This window comes from Palaemon carinicauda, chromosome 35 (genome assembly GCF_036898095.1).
Source record: "Palaemon carinicauda isolate YSFRI2023 chromosome 35, ASM3689809v2, whole genome shotgun sequence".
NCBI classification, from domain to species: Eukaryota; Metazoa; Arthropoda; class Malacostraca; order Decapoda; family Palaemonidae; genus Palaemon; species Palaemon carinicauda.
In genome coordinates, this window is record NC_090759.1 from 8,780,760 (window position 1) to 8,795,570 (window position 14,811).

At 45.5% G+C, this 14,811-nt stretch overlaps 1 protein-coding gene across 1 annotated transcript in view; it reads right to left on the reverse strand.

Annotated features, from left to right (window-relative positions):
• Positions 1-14,811, reverse strand: part of Rtf1 (RNA polymerase-associated protein Rtf1) — a 229,053-nt gene that overhangs the window by 187,704 nt on the left and 26,538 nt on the right. The window contains exon 2 of the mRNA XM_068358690.1: positions 12,581-12,763. Within this exon, the coding sequence (XP_068214791.1) occupies positions 12,581-12,763 (183 nt within the window). The remainder of the gene's footprint in view (positions 1-12,580; positions 12,764-14,811) is intronic.

Sequence of the window (14,811 nt, forward strand, 5' to 3'; positions counted from 1 at the left end):
GGACCACTTAGGATCTACCGTGGTTGGTGCGGCAACAGACGGAGTAGTTGCCTGCTGCGGAACCACTCTACCTCTCTTGGGAGGTGTGCAGTCTTCGGAAGACTGCGGCGAGTCCGAACTGACCCAGTGGCTACACCTGGGCCGTTGGACTCGCTCGGAAGGGACCTTACGCTTGAGAGGTCGTGAGACCTTGGTCCAACGTTTCTTCCTCGAAACTTCTTCCACAGACGAGGAATGATAGGGCTCATTCGTCTGTTTGTGGATGGGACGATCTCTGACAGATACGTCCGCAACCACTGAGGGTACATCCGTACGCTGATCAAGGCCTGCCGAACCCTTTGGTCCTTCGACATTGCTTCTCCCCTGGGCTTGGGAGCTTGCAAGAGGTCCCGGACTGGGAGGACGACTGGCACGAACAGATGTACCCTCATGCGCAACACTGACACTGACACTTTTCACTTCACTTGCACTCACAACACTTCCCACTGCACTTTGCGCTTTCAGCTCTTTGACATCTGCCAAAAGCTGATTACGGTCATTAGCTAATGACTCCACTCTGTCACCAAGAGCCTGAATGGCACGCATCATGTCCGCTATGGAGGGCTGAGCACTAGTAGCAGGGTCGGGAGTCACCACTACAGGGGAAGGAATAGGTTGAGGGGCATGGGGAGAGGAAAAATCAAAAGAGCGAGAAGAACTCCTCCTGATCCTATCCTTCTCTAGCCTACGTGCATTTTTAAGGAATTCGTTAAAATCGAATTCCGAAAGCCCAGCGCATTCCTCACATCAATCTTCCAATTGACAGGATTTACCCCTACAATTGGAACAAACGGTGTGAGGATCTATGGAGGCCTTCGGAAGACGCCTAGAACAAGCCCTAACGCTACACTGCCTGTACTTAGGGACTTGAGACTGGTCAGACATCTTGAATTGTAGAAATAGTCAAGGGGGAATTCCAAAATCTAGCAAAGTTCGTTAACAATTAATCCAAATTTAATCAAAAAGCTTGCTAAGCTAATGATAAAGATTCCTGAATAGCGAAGGCTAAAATCTAGAGCGAATACATCACCAAAATCGTGAAAAACAACTCCAGAATCAACAGCGTATCCAAGTAGGTCTTGCCGGTGGCACGACAGAGGAAAAATTGAGTTCTTGTTGACAAGAAGTACCTGAGTACCTGCTCGACAGATGGCGCTGTTGTGTACACACCCCCACCTGTATAGCGATCGCTGGCGTATCCCGACCTTAGATTTCTGTCGGGCAACAGAGTTGACAGCTACATGATCATCGGGTAAGATTAATATTGAAAAAGGAGCTTTAAATACTAAACCACCTGTTGTGCAACCACCACAGTACCGAAAGAGAACGTATCGAGGTTCCTGTAGGTTATGTCTTGAAGGTGGTGGGCGATGAAAGTATTTTGGCATTTCCACACACCCGCTTGCAGAACCTGCATCACAGAGAAGTTCTTTTTGAGGGCCAGGGATGTAGTTACGACTCTGACATCGTGGGCTTTGGAACAATGTGATGGAGGAGGATCGGGATTTGGAGCAAGATCAATGACACTGCGAATCCATGCGGAGATTGTGTTTTTCATTTTCCTCCTCTTGTTTCTACCCATGCTACCGAAAAGTGAGGGGACTCTGGGCCAAACTGCTGTGGTTCTCTTGAGATAGCGCCTCAAACACCTTACTGGGCATAGTATCAGATGATCTGGGTCGCCATTTACAAAGCAGGGACTAGTTATCTGGAAGGAGTCGAATCTAGAATCTGAAACCACAAGATTCTGAGTCTTGGCAACTCAGGTTGGACGTTCTCTTATGAGTAAGCTGCCAGAATACATCCAGAAAGTGGAGGACTTCCCTAAACCTACCACTGTGCGTGAGCTACAGGGATTATTGGGACTGGTAAACTTCCGTTTTATACCATGTGCTCACAGATAGCCAAACCGTTATCTACAAAGACTGGAGAATGTAAATCCCAGGGGACAAGAAAACTGAAATGGACTGTGCCTTTGTGCACTTGATGAAACTGATCTAGGAGGACATTGTCGTACCCTGACTACTCCACTGATGCTAAACCCTTGGAGTTGTTTGTTGATGCTTCAGGAGAGGGTGCTGGTGCTTGTCTGTGCCAGGGGTCATTGGAGCATCCAGGGGAGTGTCGGGGATAGCGTACGACTCCATGACTTTCCTTGACTGATATACCCATTACTCCACCATTGACCGTGAGTTGGCTGCTCTGCGATGGGGAGTGAGAACCTTCAGGGCCTTCCTCTATGGTAACTTCTTCGTGATTCATTCTGATCACCGTCCCCCGATATATATCTTCATGACAGGAAGATAGTGGATAGTCGCCTAGCACGGACAATGGAGAACCTGTCCGAATTTAACTTTATTGTTAATTACTGTCCAGGTGAACAGAATGCCATGGCAGACTGATTATCCTGCTGGCCCGCATTAACTGACTGTTTATTTGCTACTGAACCCAGCACTCCCAAGTTGCCTACTGGACTGGCCTTGTACAAGGAGGTTTGTGGTGGTCCAGATTCTCTCATAGAATCATTGGAGCTAGTTGTGAACTGCTGGATGGAAGGGTCAGGCATTGCACCAGACTCTCAGCTGAAGGGAGCCAAGCTCCGGGATGCCTTAGTTCAGCAGTTTCTGAAAGCCACTGGTCGACTAGGCTTCAAACTGGGCAAGACTAGCAGGAACAGAATCAAGGCAATGCATTTCCCAGGAGCAGTCCCAGCTCTGGAGCTGCTATTGGAAGTGTCTAAGCTATTGAACCTGGAAATCTGGGTCCATTGGGGTACCACTTGAAATTCTATTATGATCCATCCGTAACTGAGCCTCAGTGTGTGTATCTTCAGTGTCTGTCTGGAGTGCATTTTAGCCCTCTGAATGAACTCTGTAATTACGTCCCTTCAACGGACGTGATTCTGGGCCATAAGATGGAGGTCAAAGCTCGTTTGCCTGACACTGAGGGAATGGTGGCTGATGATCAGGAAGCGCCACAGGATTGTCCTGTAATCCAGTACGTGACTGAAAAGGCACCTCGTCAGTCCAGTTGTACGCATGTGTCAACACTCGGCAGTAGGTCTATTAATGATACAGGAAACCTTATTTTGTGAGCTTGTTGATACAAGGGCAGAAATTTGTCTTGTAAGTGAGTCTGTACTGAGCCAACTTGGCATAGAGTACAGTACCAGGTACTGTCAGGAGAACAGTTAGAGGGGTTGACCAGTTCCTGCACCAGCATTCTAGGCTACATCCAGACAGAGGTGAAGTGTCCTTCCAGGTGTAGACTACCAATGTTTAACTATGCGGTGGTAGCTACCAAAGACATTAACTTTTGTTTTGTTCTAGGTAGGAATCTACCGGCCACAGCCTACCTGACACTGGATTCACCCCGAGAACAGTTGGTGTATGACCACACTACTGTTCTTCAACTGTCTCTCAAGGTGTACTCAGTCTCCACGCTCCATACCAAGACCACTGTCATGGAGGTGACTAACCCTGACCCTGAACATGGAGTGTTCTCCGGGAATGCTCTTCTGTCCTTTAGTCAGGTGGCCAATATCCAAGGAGATCATCGACAGATCCATTCTGTTATCAGGATGATCTACTCCGAGGTTCCTACATCTCGAGTTCCACGCGCCTATCTGCCCGATAGATGTTGGTCTGACCTGGAAGTGCACCGGGGTTTGATAGTGAAGGGGAACCCAGATGACTCGATAATCCCGGTAGTCACATTCAATGTCCTGATTGACCTTGTTGCCGGGACACACCTCCAGAGTGCTCACTGGGGGATCGGGAAAATGACTGCAATGCTTCTTCAATTTGTTTGGCACAAATCTTTGATAAGTGTAATCAGGGATATGTGACGGACGTGTTGGGAATGTCAGACTTGTAAGGTCTCAAGGGAGGTGGTTGCCCCACCAACCTAAAAGATGGTGACCTCTTCTTTTCAACTGGCTGCTATGGACCTTGTGAGTATCCCAACAACCAGTACTGGCTTTATTGGGTGTCTGATGGTAGTCAACCATTATTTCAAGAGGGTGACGGCTGTACCCATAAGGAATAAGAAGAGCAGTACGATATTCCAGGTGCTTGAAGAACAAGTTTTTCCTGTTATTCCTCGTGTTCCAGTCCAGATATTGACTGATAACGGCCCTGAGTTTATTTCCCAGGAATTTACTGAGTTGTTGGAGCGATACAATGTTGTACATATGAAAACAACTCCGTACAAACCCTCTAGTATTGGTCCAGTAGAGCGGGTGAATTGTCCCATTGGTGAGTTACTGAGGGTGATTTCTGGGGAATCTCAGAACGGGGACCAGTACTTATCCCCTGCAGTTCCCAGCTACAACCATTCCCATGACACTGATTGATTGATTGATTTAAAGTTTTCTGACATCTAAGGTCACTGACGCCGATATCATTCATTATGTATAAAAAATAAAAGAATATTCAATCAAAACCATAAGATTTAAGTTGTAATTATGAAAGTTAAATAGTTCTCAGATGACCTACTTCTGAATTAAATCTAAAAATGCCGCTTGCATAGTAGGACACATCATGTCCAAGAATCTTGGCAAGGATAAACCTGCCATCCTCATCTCGAGCTTCAAACATATATCTATTCCTTGAAGTTGCTATAATTGGGGCATTCGGTTAACAAATGCCTCGCTGTTAAAGGTACGAAACAGCTGTCGCAGTACGGTTGGTGTTGGCCCTTAAGCTGAAACTCGTATGTCAACTGAGTGCGACCAATGTGGAGACAGCAAAGAGTAGTCTCCCACTTTCGGGGCATCATGTTATATCTACAAGGGGATATGACATTCATTATTTCTTTCATCTTATTTTGAACCAAACTATCCCAATGCTATTGCCAATTATCAAAAACAAACTTCTTAATGCTAAGTAAAAAATCATTACTGGAAATGGGATACCTTCTTGGTAGAAACTCAGCTGCAGCATTCTTGGCCATTGAATCTACCTTCTCATTTCCAGACAAACCTACGTGCACCAAAACCCAAAAAAATCGAACTGTTATACCTTTCATACCAATAATTAAAACCCACTCTAAAATCTTTAAAACTAAAGGGTTATTGGAATTAAAAACTTCTTAAGCTTCTAGGGCACTCCTTGCATCACTAAAAAAGGTAAAATTTCCTTTATCATATAACACTATTTTCTCGATAGCAGCTAGTATGCCGTATAGTTCAGCCATAAATATGGAAGCTGTTAGAGGAAGTGCACTTCTACAATTGAAAGCATTACTATATACTCCAAATCCAATGCCAGCACCAGATTTGGAGCCATCAGTATATATGAAAGTCAATTCCTTATGTTCTGCAATATGTTTCATAAAAAGAGACCTGGCTTCTACGTTAGTCATATTCATATCAACTCCAATAAATTATTTACAGAAAGATATCTCTGGCAATTTTCATGGAGGCATTGATGATACCTTAAATGGAAGCACCTTACTTCCAACTGCATCAAAACTGTCTACCACTTGTTTCACCCGAAAACTAAAAGGTTGGGGGGAATTTTGGTGCATCTCAAAGTATCTTGAGTGCTTTACAAAGCTTACAGTCTGACAGGCTAAAGAATTAGAAAGCCTTTGCAACCTAAACCAATACCGAACAATAGAAGACTTTCGGTTAAGGTCTAAAGGTAATTCTCCAGCGTCAACAAGGAGGCTTGGAATAGGCGAAGTTCTAAATGCTCCAGTTGCCAATCTGATACCAGTATGGTGTAGAGAATCTAAAATCTTTAGTCGACTTAGGGTGGCTAAGCAATATATCTCACACCCATAACTAATTTTTTAAAAGTTTAAGCCCTTGTATAACTTTAAAATAGTTTTGCGGTCTGCCACCCACGATGTATGGGACAAAACTTTTAAAAGCTTCAAGGCATGAAGACATTTGGCTAATAATGATTTCAAGTGAGGAACCCATGTCAATCCACAATCAAATATCAAGCCTAAAAATCTTACCTCGCACATGGAATCCGTTGGCCTTTGATGTACATATCAGGGTCTAGATGTACTCCCCAAATACGACAAAAATGGACAACAGTTTAACTTGTCAAAAATCACAAATTTTAAGTATTTTGTATTTTTCCTAACAGTACTTACCTCGAACTACTTTCTTAGGAGTATCTGGGATCTCCTCCCATCCGACCAGAATTTTGTGTTGTTTACTCTACTCCCGTTTTCTATGCGGGGCATCTCTGGCGGAGTGATACGCGCCTAGAGACGACCCGGGGTCAGAGAGCATGCTTGCTCAGGTCTCGCTCTCCAGTAAGTTTTGTCAGATAGGTTTCTATTAAGTACAGTGATGCCTCAGGATACGAAATTAATCCGTTCAGGATGCGGTTTCGTATCCTGATATTTTTGTATCCTGAGTCGCGTTTTACATGTAAATAGCCTAATCCGTTCCAAGCCTTATAAAAAGTCACCTTTTCTTTCATAAACACGCTAAACTGTAGTAATAAACATGCAATGCAGCCATTTCTATCATTCAATAATTAACACAACCGTTAAAAACAGCCTAATCCATTCCAGAAACCACTATGAGATTATTCAATAATGTAGTTATAGCCAAATTATCCCCCCCAAGCCCAAAGAAAACGGTCCGTTTTCTTTACTACTGTATAAAAGTTACGGTACTGTATGTACGTAAAGCATTTAGATCAGTGAAGGTGTATTGTTACCTGTACGTACACCTAAATTAATGATTGATACCTGTACACTCTGAAAAAAAGGTTACAGTTAATTAGTGTAACAAAAAAGTTGAAACTTACCTTTTGATTGAGACGATGTCCGATAGCGAAGTCGCGGCAGAGGAGGATGGCATGAGGCAGAAAACGTAACAAGTGACAGACTACGTACAGTAATTTACACACTTAACACATTAACACTTAAACTTTACGAAATAAAAAAATGGCAGAAATAATTAACACTTAACATTACGTATGGAAAACTATAAAATGAAAGAAAAAATTACTTTAACACTTAACGGTAACATAAAACTTAAAATTGAATTTTTTTTTTTTTGCTTTTTTATAACTTTACGTTTTTCTTATTTTCTAAATCTCTTCTACTTCTTCATCACTTTCTTTTTTCTGTTTCTTTTCTTTACTTTCACCTTCTAATTCTTCATCCCTTCCTCTTTTCTGTTTCTTTTCTTCACTTTCACCTTCATCTTGGCCTACTAATACCGCTGGCCTCTTTAATAAGAAACTATCCATTGAAGCTTGTTTCTGCCTACTTTTCAACACATTTCTAATATGCGTTAGGTAAACGTCATTGCAGTGTTGAAGCGCACGGTTGGTATAAACTTTTTCTGGATGTTCCTTTTCGACGTAGTCTGCCATTTTATGGAAACATGCAAGAATTTCCTTGATGTCTGCCGTTTTCAAAGGTGCAACATCCTCCTCATCACCGCTAGAGAGCTGCTCTTGAAAATCACTCACTTGCATCGTCTCCAACTCCTTCAAGTCGTCCGTCGTCAACTCCTCGTGGTGCTCCTCGATAAGTTCATCGATATCTTCCGCGCTAACTTCCAGCCTCATGGACGTACCAAGATGTACGATGTCAGCCACCTCAGACTGCTGAATTGGTTCAGGATCGTCAACGATCTCGGCTTCTCCTCCAGGCTTCCCGAACCCCTCGAAGTCTCGTGCAGAGACAGCATCAGGCCACAGCTTCCTCCAAGATGAGTTTAGGGTACGCCTCGAAACTTCCTGCCAAGTGAGATCGATGAGTTTGAGGCATATCACGATGTTGAAGTGATCTTTCCAAAATTCACGCAGAGTGAGGCTTGTACTCTCTGTGACTTGGAAACATCTCTTGAAGAGATGCTTCGTGTACAATTTTTTTAAATTAGAAATAACTTGCTGGTCCATGGGCTGGAGGAGAGGGGTGGTGTTAGGCGGTAGATACAGGACCTTTATGAAGGAATACTCGGCCAGAAGATATTCCTCGAGGCCAGGAGGGTGAGCTGGAGCATTGTCCAACACCAGCAGACATTTCACAGGGAGGTGCTTTTCTTCCAAATATTTTCGGACAGTCGGACCGAAGCAGACATTCACCCAATCAATGAACAGTTGCCTCGTTACCCAGGCTTTTGCATTCGCCTTCCACATCACGGGAAGGTTCTCCTTAATGACTTTGTGGGATTTGAAGGCTCGGGGATTTTCTGAATGGTACACCAGCAGGGGCTTTATCTTGCAGTCCCCACTGGCGTTTGCACAAAAAGCAAGGGTAAGCCTGTCCTTCATAGGCTTATGTCCGGGTAGCCTCTTCTCCTCCGCCGTGATGAACGTCCGACGAGGCATTTTCTTCCAGAAAAGCCCAGTTTCGTCGCAATTGAAAACTTGCTGCGAACTGTAGCCTTCCTGCAGAGTCAACTCGTCGAACGTTTTAACAAAGGCTTCGGCGGCCTTCGTGTCCGAGCTGGCTGCCTCCCCATGCCGTACCACTGAATGGATGCCAGTCCTTTTCTTGAACTTCTCGAACCACCCACGAGAAGCCTTGAACTCTGGGGGTTCCTACTGGGATGTTCCTTCTCCTGCTCCTTCTTCAGCCTGAGCACGCACGAGATCACCGAAAATGGCGGAGGCCTTCTGGCAAATTGTAGTCTCAGTGATGGTGTCTCCTGAGATCTCTTTGTCCTTGATCCACACAAGAAGCAGCCTCTCCATCTCGTCATGCACGTGCGTTCTCTTGTTGGAGAAAATAGTGACGCCCTTAGAAGGTGTTGCTGCTTTGATGGCCGCCTTCTGCTTCAGGATTGTGCCTATCGTAGACGAATTCCGGCCATACTCCTTGGCGATCGCACTTAAACGCATGCCAGACTCGTACTTTTTAACGATTTCAAGTTTCGTCTCCATCGTGAGCATCGTTTTCTTCTTCTTTCCTTCGGCAACATTCTTGGGACCCATGGCTACAGTAATACGTAATATAATACACTACGTAACGTTATATACAGTCTATGTATAGTAAACACTAATACAGTACAGTGCACAGTAACGAATGTTTATTAACGATAACACGTGGCGTACGAATGTACTGTATATTAACACTAAGTCAAACAAGCGAAAGCACACAATGTCTGTTAACGATACCGCGGTCGGAACGAAAAGAGAGAGAGAGAGATGTACGCCCGTGCGTAGGCAAGCTGGGATAGTTGCCGACCAATAGGAAATCAGGATCTTATGGCGTCAGCTAGCGTCTGAGTAGGGAGATAACCAATGGGTGAGCGGGAGGCTGTAAGTGAGTCTACCCAAGTTCAAAGTCAGGCGGCGCGCGCTTTTTAAAATTACTCTCGGCGAAGAGTTGGGATCTCGTAAGGTTTTCGTATCCTGAAATTTTATCCGTATCCTGGGCCATAAAAATCTTCGAATCACTTTTCGCATCCTGAATTTTTCGTAAGCAGAAACTTTCGTATCCAGAGGTATCACTGTACTGTAAGGCACTCGGGGTAGGATGGGCTGGCCATAACCCGAAAGTAGTTCGAGGTAAGTACTGTTAGGAAAAATACAAATTACTTTAAATTTGTAATTTGCGGCTCGGACTCCTTTAATGGCTGGGATGGACATATTTACCTCGTCCCTGAGATAGACTAAGAAGTCAGCTATCTCCGGGATGGAGGCTTTCAACGGCTTGATGTTCTTTGCGACGCACCACTTCGTGAAGGTCGCCCATTTAGCCTGGTACACCGCGGCTGACGACCGTCTCAGGTAACCCAACATCCTCGTTGCGGTCTTCGCCGAATACCCTTCCTTCCTCAGGAGACGCTCGATAACCTCCACCCGTGAAGGCAGAGGGACCAAGGGTTTTCGTGGAACCTTTGAAAGTGTGGTTGCCGGAGAAGGTCTGACCTGTCCGGAAGGGGCAAAGGTGGAAGGCGCGCCAGTTCCTTTAGATCCGCGAACCACTCTCTCTCCGGCCACCAGGGCACTACCAAAGTCATCCACGGGTTGTCCGCTTTCCTCACCCTGTTGAGGACTTGTCTGAGCATTCCGAAGGGAGGGAAGGCGTAAACGTCGAGGTTGTCCCAAGGATGCTGGAAGGCGTCCTCGAACGCCGCTCCTGGATCTGGCACAGGAGAACAAAACACGGGGAGCTGTGCGTTTAGTCTGGTAGCGAAGAGGTCTATTACTGGCGAGCCCCACTTCTGAATCAGTCTTGGCCACTTCTGGGTGCAGGGGCCACTCGGGCCCCACCACTTGACCCATTCTGCTGAGGCTGTCGGCCAGGAAGTTCCTCTTCCCTGGAATGAACCTGGCCGAGATCTTGATCTGCTCCCTTTCGGCCCATTACAGGAACTCCAACGTGAGGCCACACAACTCCCACAATTTTAGTCCTTGCTTCTTTATGTAGGCCACCACCGTGGCGTTGTCGCACATCAGTGCCACAGTGTTTCCCCGGGGCTTCTGAACGAACTCTAGGCATGCCCTTTGCACTGCCGTCATTTCCAGCACATTGATGTGCAGGTTCTCCTCCGCGGTTCCCTATCTTCCTCTCGCTGTGCTGTCAAGGAGATGAGCACCCCAACCCTCCTTTGATGCGTCCGTGAACAGGAGCATCTCCAGAGGATCGGCCGCGAAGGGCATCCCCTTGAGGGTGTTTCAAGTGTTGTGCCACCACTCGAGGACCTCCTTCGTTTCCGGGGACATCGGGACCACCTTGTGCGGGGAGTCTCTCTGGTTCCAGGCCTCCTTCAGGTTCCACTGTACTCCCCTGAGTTTGAGTCTCCCCTGTGGGACTAGCTTCTCCAATGACACGAGGTGACCTATTAGTCTCTGCCAGTCCTTGGCTCTCCTGGGCTGACCCAACAGGAAAGGCCGTAGGATCTGACTCAGGTTGTCCAGTCTTTCCGCAGAAGGGAATGCTCTCGCCAACCGGGAGTCCAGGACCATCCCGAGGTAAGTCATCCTGGTGAAAGGTATCAATTGGGACTTCTCCAGATTGATGGTGATACCCAGGACGTTGCAGAACTGTAGGAGCTTCGTGCCTTGCCCCCTCAGTGCTTCCTTTGTGGCTGAAAGCAACAACCAGTCGTCCAGGTACCGAATCAGGCGGATGGCCTGTTCGTGCGCCCAGGCTGAGACTGTCGTGAAGATCCTTGTGAAGATCCTTGTGAAGACCTGAGGGGCTGTGGACAGACCGAAGCAGAGGGTCTTGAACAGTAACGTTTGGGTACCCCATTTCACCCTTAGGTACTTCCTGCTGGAGGGGTGGACAGGGGACCTGGAAGTATGCGTCTTTGAGATCTATGGACATCATGAAGTCTCCTTCCCTCAAGGCCGCTAGGACCGACTTCGGAGTGTCCATCTTGAAGTCGGTCTTGCACACGAACTTGTTGAGGGCTGACCAGCAAGCTGACCATCGATGGGCCTCCGAAGAAGAGTCTCTGTAAGCGAACTCCCACAAGGGGGAGAATCGCCGGCAGGAGAGACCGTGGGACGTAGATCCTCCCTCGAAGGATGTTCAGAGGGAGAGTCTAAGCCTTCAGCTACCTCAGCCATAGGAACGGGAGTTTGGCTAGACCCACGGGATGTCTCCGTCACAACGTCAACCACAGACAGAGGATCTATCTCCGCTGTAGTTGGCGATTGTTTGACGGCTGCACCCAGTTTGATCATGTCAAACAGGGCTTCCTTGGAGGGCGAACCCTGCAGCCCCAAGGAAGCCCAAAGCTGCAATACTGTAAATCATTGTTAGACACAAAATCCTCCTCCGGGGGAGGAGGGGCAGCTGCCTCGCTATGGGAGGCAACTACCTCTCCCGCACCCCGCGATCGGTCAATAGCACAGCAGCCTACGCTACCACTCGCCGGCCTCTTGGAAGAGGCCGCTCGAAGGGGAGCTTCGGAGGAGGAAAGGGCAATGGAGGAAGAAGTCCTGGAATTTTCTCTCTTCAGAGAAGCCTCTGAAGGAGAAAGATCCCTTTTGGCCTTCTTCTTACGGCGCCGGGCAAACCTCTCCCACTGGGAGGTAGACCACTCCCTACATACATAACCACTATCACACCGTTGGCTCCTACAGTGAGGACACAAGGTGTGGGGATCACTGTCGACCGCCGACATAAAAGTCCCACAAGGGCGGCCAGGAAGTCCAGGGCAAGTACGCATAACGGCAGAGGCCAACTTCAGTCACACTGCAAAAAAGAAAAAGCAAAAAGACAGTCAAAGCGAGGGAGAGCACAGACAGGTCTGTTCTCTACCCGAGCCAAAAGTAAAGTGAGCCTTTCACCAATGTGTGTGTGAGGGGGGGGGGTTGCTAGCTAACTAGCTAACTAGCGGCGGGGTAGGAAACCCTCGTTAAAACTTTTATGGCTCGTCATTCAGCAACACCGAAGTAATTACCCCATGTAAATAGCGTGGTTTGTATTTCAGTTACGGAACAAATCCACATAAATAACGGAGGGTTTGCTAGTATGGGAACAATCATTAAATGCAGTTCACATGCATACCATACAGCCAGGAATATGTAAAAGTGCAACAACTTCCTTATCCAAAAAGCTACATTTGTGATTACTGTACAGTATATCAAAATCTTACCATTTTCTTCTTTTTCCCTTTAGGTGCATCCCAGTCATCATCCGAGTCACTGGTTTCAGAATCTGAATCAGAGGAAACTTTGGTACGTGCGGCTGGTGCTGCTGCCTGCTTGGGAGAGGAGCCCCCCGACGATTCACTCCCCGAACCCTTCTTTTTTTTCTTCTTTGCCAAAGCCAATAACTCCTGGAAGATAAAAATAATTCAATCCTATAAAATTTGTACTCAAAATAGAAAATAAGTCACCTGACTAGCAGAGTGGAAAATTCATCGTCATGTACAGTACTGAGATAAATCATTTCTAGTGGCCAAAAAAAAAAAAAAAAAAAAAAAACCCACCCTGAAATCTACATTGTGTTGTATCCCATGGGTATCAAGAATTCTAAAATACTTTTCTCTCAAATACCTTATAAAATTATTGTCTTCAACTAAAGCATACAGTATGGGGCCAGGGTTAGAGTACACAAACAAAAGAACAAATAACGGGTAAAAATTATGTGATAACCATACAATACAGTAGTACAGGATAGTGAAACCTAATCTGTGGTAATTATGTTCCAAACAGCATCCACTACCCTGAGGTTGAATAGTTCCATTGATAATAGGTAACAAACTCAGGGTTTTAGCTTTCTTTATGAATTTCCAAATATCTTAAGCAAAAAAAATTTCTCTTATATATGCAAACATGGTATTTTTATTTTAAAATAAATTTCTAAAAATACTTACCTGGTAGTTACATATATATATAGCTTAATCGCGCCGATTCGTTGCGCATACGGCAGAATTCAAATTTAGCGGCAATCACCGCCAGGTGAGCAGGTGGTCATACCTGTGCGCCCTCTAGCCTAACTAGGTAACTGGAACCATTCCCAACATTCCTCAGAAATTCCATGCCCGTGTTTTCAGAGGGGAGGAGGGAGGGACCTTTTATATATGTAACTACCAGTTAAGTATATTTAAAAATTCATTTCAAAATGAAAATAAAATTTTTAAATATGTAACTTCCCTGGTAGTTACATATATAGCTGATTGACACCATTGGTGGCAGGTTAGAAAACCTCAATCCTGTCGGGAATACGTATAATTATTAATAGCTACAAATTAGCTGTACCAATAATCTGGTTCTTACCTGATATGGAAGCTGGCTTCATAGTTATTCCGCGATCCACAAGGTCCTCGACCTTAACATGGCTACACCTCCACCTTTGCTATCCTGGCATAGCCATGGACAATGATTCTGACCACCTAACTCAAAAATAAACCAAAAACACACAGCATAAAAACTGACTTGACTTGCATCCCAGACTGTGGAAGGATGCAACAACCTTTACAGACAACCTGTGATACCAAGTTCAAGAAAAAGGCAAGGGTATATAATAAAAAGGTTATAGGGTAGAGGCAGTAGTACCTTTTCCAACTACGACACCGGAGGCAACATACGGACCCAGGGAGCAACAATCTTCATATTGGGTCTGTACTTCTTTAAGGTAGAAATCTGCGAAGATTGATTTACTTCGCCAGAAAGTCGCCTCCAAAATTGACTTCATCGACTTATTGTGTCTATACGCCATAGAAGTCGCCACAGCTCTTACCTCATGTGGTTTTACCTTAAGGATTGGAAAGCTGCTCTCCTCACAGTTCTGGTGAGCTTCCCTTATCAAATCCTTAATAAAAAATGCCAGAGCATACTTTGATAAAGGTAAAGAGGGCTTTTTAACCGAGCACCAGAGGTTATCTGCTTGTCCTCTCAGGTTTTTGGTCGCCTGAAGATAAAATTTTAGAGCTCTCACTGGACAAAGGCCTCTCTCCTTTTCCCGTCCTACTAAGTGAGATAACCCTGGGATGATAAAGGATCTGGGCCAAGGTAGCGAAGGATTCTCGTTCTTGGCGAGAAAACCTAGCTGATAGTTGCTGAATACGACCTTGGAAAAAAATTCTGTTTGTTGAGTGCAGTATTACGAAGTTAGCAGAAAAGTAACTAGACCTAGAATCACATAGACAGTAGCAAAATTATTTCACCTAAAAGAATGTTGAGATTTCTTTAATCAGTAATTACAATTTGTGTGAAAATTTATAGGCTAAATGAGGAACTTTGGAATTAGTACAAGAATTTTACCTCTTCAACAAAATTTTATGCACCTTTGGCAATACTGCTTTGATGTAAGCAACACTTGAAACACCAAACACTCTGACTAAACGTGTAGTTGTGGTGGAAACTACGACAGCTTTAGTGG